We start from the raw sequence: 6,694 nt of genomic DNA on the forward strand, positions 1-6,694 counted from the left end.
CTATGATGAGAGTATCGGCTTTACAATGAGATGCTGCTATTCAGCCTGTCTGGGTTTATACTACATATAACCATGTAAATCAGGAACTGGTCAGTGTGCTCTGGAGGGAGCTCGCTGGTCACTGTACTTGTTAGCTTTCAAATGTGCCAGGGTTTGACACTAACAAGCAATTTATGTGACGAACTGCTGAGATGTGGAACAGCGGCAGTTCCACATTGTTACATTTCACCCCATAAACTACAGATAAAATTGTTTATAAACTCTGAGCCTGTTTGAAATGTTTCCACATTGTGTGAATAAAACAAACCATTAAAACCAGACACAAAGATTTTTTTTAAAGAATACAACAAAGAAAAAACTGACATTGAACTATAAAGTTCCCCTCCCTGGCTCAGCTACAGGATTTGAATCAAGTTTTTTCAGATTCCCAGTGCACACTCCACCACGTCAGCTCTGGGAATAATTGCTGTGTTGTTCATGGACCAGCCACTAAAGGGGGACTTGACACTCATTTTGCCAGTGGATTACGCAAGTATTTGTTGGTCATCAGTAGAACATTTGTGATCAGGACTCCAGACTCCTATTGGTGACTCTGCTGTGGTGTAATGGTTACCAATAGGAGAAAAAAATAATATATATTAGATGCTTCCAGACTAAAGGCAGCAGGGCTGAGTAGCTAAGAGCTGGGACTTCCACATAGGAGACCCTTTTTCTAGTCCTTATTTTGACTACACTGACCTTCTGCAACTTCTTTCTTAACTTATTAGTAAAATGGCAGCAAATGAGCCCGATATTTATTTGGCTTCTAGGGCATGTGAAGTTTTGGTTAGTGATAAGTAAGGCTGCGAGTTTGTCATGGAGGTCAAGGAAGTCATGGATTCTGTGACTTTTTGGGCCCTCCGTGACTTCTGCAGCAGCCTGTGCATCTGGCTGCTGCTGAGGCAGTCTCAGGCCACCATGGCCCCCTCCCCCAGCAGCAGCAGAAGTTTGTGTGTGGGAGGGGGCAGGGGATTTGGGCACAGGATGGAATGAGATCTCAGGGTGGTGCTTACCTCAGGGGACTCCCCGGAAGCGGTGACATCCCCCTTTCCTCAGCTGCCAGGCAGAGGTGTGGCCAGGCAACTCTGTGGGCTGCCTTTGCCCATACGCACTGCCCCTGTAGCTCCCATTGGCCATGGTACCCTGCCAATGGGAGCTGCAGAGCCGGCGCTCAGGGCAGAGGAAGCGCACAGAGCTGCCTAGCTACGCCTCTGCCTAGAAGCTGAGGGAGGGGGATGTCGCAGCTTGCGGGGAGCGCCCCGAGGTAAGCACCACCCCGAGACCTCATCCAGGTCTCCGCTTCCAGGGAGGCGTGGAGTCATGTAGGGAGACCCACCAACCCCGCTATCCAGCATCAGCGGGGGTCCCGGGCTGTGTGCCCTCAGGACGCCCCCTTGAACACACCTGCAGGACTCCCGGGCCTCCCCCCCCAGCACACCCCCAGCACTCCCTGGGCTGCCACCCCAGCACCCACAGCACCCACAGGTTGCCCCCTCCCCCCCGATTTAGTCAGGGGTATTTATAGTAAAAGTCAGGGGACAGGTCACGGACTGTGAATTTTTGTTTACTGCCTGTGACCTGTCCCTGACTTTTACTAAAAATCGTGACTAAAGCATAGCCTTAGTGATAAGAGCTTGGAAGTGCCTGCAAGTACAAACAGCTCTTAGTAGAGGTGAGATTTGTACTCATGGCCTCTTGTCTTCTAGCTTGTTTCACTTTACCCCAACCCATGTTTTTTCTCTCTGCTGTCTATGGTTGCTGGTGAGCATTCCCACATCCCCATCCTGCTGTTCTGCTGAGCAGTCTGGGAATTGTCTCATTGGCACAGTCAGCTACATATGACACAGACTGAGGGATTCATCTCTCCAGCCACCTCCTCACAGCTCCTATCAGCTGACCTCTTGACTGACACACCCAGGATTAAACCAAAGCCTGATGGCTCTATAAGGAGTTGGACTATAATCTCGGTGGTGACCCCACCTCTACTGCAAAGAACACCGTGGACACTTTGGCAGGACTTGAGATAGTGGAAAGTATACCTAACCCAAAGGATGAGGTCATGGACAAGGAGATGGAATTAGAGGATGCTGTGGAGCCTGCAGTGGGGTCACCAGGTGGCCAGGCCAATCAAGAACTGTTATCCACTCCAGAGTGGTCTAGCTAGTCCTGGTATTCCCAGTCCAGTGAGCAAGAAGCAGGAGAGGAGACCCCTGGTAAGTTTTTTTTTTTAAAGTTGACAGTGCTCAGTTACATGATGGGTAAAGGGAAAGAAATGGACATGGCTGGCTATGTTTCTGTGTGTTGGACATTACCCTGTGCAACTAAACAATACAGCATAACAGTGTGATGATGCACACTGAGATTTCATGGGAATCCTCCAGAGAGATCTCCATGAAACTTTCCTGGAGGTATGCAGAAATCCTCTGCCGGAGGTTCCTTGGCAGAGCTGATTTGTTCCTTCCCCCATTGAAGGAAACTTTCCCATGCCACTCTGCAATCACTTGTGCAGGGACCAAAGCTGCACACAGGTGAGCCACATAGGTACTGGGTCAGAAGCCGCAAGCGTGCAGCAGATGCAACCTTGCTTCCCTGGTTACTCTCAGGATGAGATATCTGCCTGTGGAAAATGGTTGGAGAATTTACTATATTGTCCCTAGTCGCCAGCATCACAATCCTTTCATAAGCACCACTGCTGTTTAACCCAGGTACAAGCCCCCCTCCTGCTCAGGGCTAAACTCATCACACCTAGGGTGTTCGCTGAGATGTGTGCTTGGTATGTTACAATAGGAGTGCTAAACTGTAATGATTCACTGCTATGCCTGAACTAACAATCATGCTCCTGTGTATTGTTTCTTGTTCTTATGCAGATGTGGCCTTCAGGGGAACCCCCTACACACCGGCGGAGCCCCTCTGCCAGATAAGAAAGCAGTCAAGACAGAGCAAGAAGGACATGTTCTGGGAGGTCCTGCAATACTCTGATGAAAGAAAAAGGGAATACAGGGAGTGGAGATAAATTGAAAGGCAGGACAAAAAAGAAAATCATGACTTTGTTAAGGATGCCATGGAGCAAATGATAAAAGTAATGGAGCAGCAAACAGAGATGCTCAAGTCCCTCATAACTCTGCAGTCAGAACAGATGCATGCATGCCCTTCCCTGCAGCAAATTCAGAACTGTTTCAAGCCCCCAACCCCCAAAACTCCACCCGCACAATCCCTCATGCGTTCCAGAACTTCTCGGTTTCCCATTCACTCCACCCCATTGGATAGCTTTCAAAATGATAGCTGAATGTATGCCCAGCTCTGAAGGTCTGCCCTTCCCTGCTCCCTTCTTGTCCCATGAAGTGTTTGTGTGTTAATTAATGGCCAGCCCAGCTATCAATTAGGGCACCAGTCCCCACATCACTTCTCACCCTGAAACTCCATCAGTTCTGATCATGAAGTCCCCACATCTACCCCTACCTCTCCAGGCCTATCTACTCCTTCTGCAGCTCCAGGATTTTTTTTACCACCTCCCTTGTGTTCCTAGGAGTGAGGAGGGAGCAGATCCCAGGTGTCATCAAGATGAGGTATTGGGGTTTGGGAAGCCAGAAGTCCTCCACAGTCAGAGAGATGAGTGAGAGGTAGTTAGATGACAGTCCTCCAGGGTCATAGACACTAGGATGACTGTGGCTAGAGAAGCCTGTTTTTCTAAAATTCCCAATGGCCTAGTCCTCCCAAGTCTCAGTGACACTCTCATGACCCAGGACACCCAGAGTCCTCCTGGACCATAGAGAACAGAGAGAAACAGACTGGACAATTCCTGGGGTGATGAGATTGGCTTCTCCATCTTGATCACTCCTTAATCTCTGTGGTTTGACAGTCCAGACCTGGGAGCCCATGGAGCATCCAGGGTCCTTGACACTGCATTGCAGAAAGTCTTCAGGAAGAGAGAAGTCCTCCAGGATCATGGAGACTAGGATGTGTGAGGCTAGAGAGGCTGATTTCAGGGTGCCCCCTGGATATTCCCCCTGTATCTCTTAAATATTCTGAGCTGGGATCCCCACACCCAGAGCAAGGGGTGGATTCTCTCCCCAGTGAAGGAGGCTGGTGGGAAAGTGAAGATCAAGGCCTCCTTATCAACATCAAAAAATGTCACCTGCCCCTGTTCATAGTCCAGAAAAACCTGGATCCTCCTGGGGACCCAGCTCAGGCTCAGGGACATCTTAGTAGAGGTGAGAGCTTTGATCTGACCCCCCCACACACCACTGCCCCACAGCCTAGATCCCCCCCTCAGGGTTACAGCTGATCCTTCCCTTCCTCCCACAGATTCTCTGGAAACCCCCACAACCTAATGTCCCTCATCCCCCACCTCCACCTCCCAGTAATGTCTCCCCAAGTTGAATCCCTCATAGCCCAGCACCCAGAGCTCAGTGTCAAATCTCTCAGAATTGTCTGGTAGATCTTGCCGTGTGTCTCCCCGTCTCACACTTTTCTGATCCTCAGACAGGACTAGTATGGGATGAGCCATGTCTGGATCCAGAGTCACATTCGCTGATGAGAGAGAGAGAATCAGATTGTTAGGGGCAGAGCTCAGCCCTGGTCCATTTCTCACACTTCCCATGCAGCCCTGTTCTGGCTGGGATCCTGGATCCCAGAAAGCTGCCTCTGTGCTGAGCACATGAGCTTGAGCAAAGATGTCACTGCAATTCTTCAGCCTGGGTAGTGGGAACCACTTCTGTACTTTCTAATTTGGCTATAGAGGCTGCAGCTCCCTGTTCCATAGCTGGGGCTGCTTCATTCCCAACAGCAGAGACACAGCAAAGAAGGCACCAAAGTTTTTTATTAGGAAGGTTGAGAGGAGGCAGGTACCAGATTTGAACCCCAGAGGAAAGCTCCCTCCCCTATCTCCACTCCGAGGCCAAGGAACAGAGATGAAGATACAGCACTGGGGAAGAGCCAACGGTTCAAGGGCAGTGAGCAGGAAGAAGGAAGTCGCATTGGGTGGGCTAGCTCCTTCCCCAGCCCAGAGAGAAGAGAGGACTGGCGGTGGAAACACTGGAGAGACACCATCTCCCCAGTCTACAAAGCAGCTGCAATGACAGAGCCCAGCCCTGGCTAAAGGAAAGGTAGGACGTTGGAGAAGAGACAGGAGGAGAGTCTCTCCCCTAGGTGAAAAGGGAAGGACGTGACAGCCATGAGGAGAGAGATCTCTCTACTGACGGCCTTGAATTTACTATTGGAAAGGCATGGCAATGACAATACAAATGACCAGGTCACAATTAAGGTGGTTCGGGAGCTGGGCAGGGAGAGTGTGTTTGGTTACTGGTGTGGGGGAGAGTTGCTTTCATGGGCATTTTCTGTTAATTGAAGGAAAATCTCCGCCTGAGCTCACCTTGGGTGTGTGATCCCAGAGATCCCCCCTTCTCTGCTCTAGTTCAGATGGCAAAGAGTCTGGAGGGGGAAAGGGTCGCAGAGATGAGAGCACATGGTCTCTGGTTTACAACCCCAGCCTGGGGAGCTGCTTCTCTGCCCTGAGTGCCTGAGACCCAGCAGAGATGCCCTGGCAGTTTCTCCCCCTGGCTGCTGGGAGCTGCTGTGGGGGCTGCAGAAACTGCCCCTCTCCCCCTTTCCCCAGTACCGGGTTTACTGGTGCTGGGCCCACAATCAGAAGGGGCCCTGGCCATCCCGATCCCCGGGCCAGCTGAGCTGGCCAGGAAATCTACCCCCGCTCCTGCTCTGCCTCTTCCCCAGCCCTGCCCCCGCTCCACCCCTTCCCCTGAGCTACTTCCCAGGGGACTGCGGCAGGGGTCGGGCCCACCCTGCACTCACCGGGCAGCAGGAAGTGGAGCGACCCATCCCCAGCCTGCTCCGCACCACCGGTGCGTGCTGGGGGGCAGTTCTCCCCTGCCCCCCAAGTCCAGGAGCCAGGGGAGCAGAGTGGGCTGGGGCCGGGTCACTCCACTTCCCGCCACCCCGTGAGTGGGGGGTCGGTCCTGCTTGTGCTGGAGGGCAGTTTCCCCCCTGCCCCCCAAGCCTGGGGAGAAAATGGAGCCGTGGGGAAGGGGGATGGGATGGGGAAGAAAAAGGGACAGGGGAAGCAGGGGCAGAGGGAAAGATGCTGTGGGGAAGGAAGGGGGTGGGATGGGGAGGAGATGGAGTGATGGGGAAGAGAAGGGAAGCAGGAGCTGGGGGAGGTGGAGGCAGGGGGATGAAGGTGCTGGGGTGGGGAGAAGATGGGGAAGGGGCATGGGATGGGGAAGAGAAAGGGATAGGGGAAGCTGGGGCAGGGGAAAGAGGCAGTGGGGAAGGAAGGGGGTGGGATGAGGAGGAGATGAAGCGGTGGGAAAGGGGCATGGGATGGGAAAGAGAAGGGGATGGGGGCAGGAGGGAAGCTGGAGTCCAGCATGTGGCATCCCCTTGGCAGAAGCTGGGGCTCCCCTGTTAAGCAGGCTCATCAAACCCTCACCCTGACAAGCCCCACCTCCCTGCATCTGTACCACCCTGATGAGCTGCCCCAGACACCCTCCCCACTGAGCCCCAACCACCTGCACCTGGACCCCTGCCCAAATGAACCCCACCTCTCCTGCACCTGGAACCCTGCAATGAGCTTCTGTGCATCCAGATCTCCCACTGAGCCAACCACACACAGATTGCCCCACAGAGAACTCTCTTATGC

The 6,694-nt window shown here is 52.7% G+C and overlaps 1 protein-coding gene across 1 annotated transcript; it reads right to left on the bottom strand.

Annotated features, from left to right (window-relative positions):
- Positions 1–4,021: 4,021 nt before the first annotated feature.
- Positions 4,022–5,702, bottom strand: LOC140898109 (butyrophilin subfamily 1 member A1-like). Its single transcript, XM_073311559.1, is given in 2 exon segments — positions 4,022–4,569; positions 5,657–5,702. Coding segments are annotated over 2 exon segments (594 nt in total).
- Between the last annotated feature and the right edge of the window lie 992 nt (positions 5,703–6,694).

The sequence above is a fragment of the Lepidochelys kempii genome, chromosome 14 (assembly GCF_965140265.1).
Source record: "Lepidochelys kempii isolate rLepKem1 chromosome 14, rLepKem1.hap2, whole genome shotgun sequence".
NCBI lineage: Eukaryota > Metazoa > Chordata > Testudines > Cheloniidae > Lepidochelys > Lepidochelys kempii.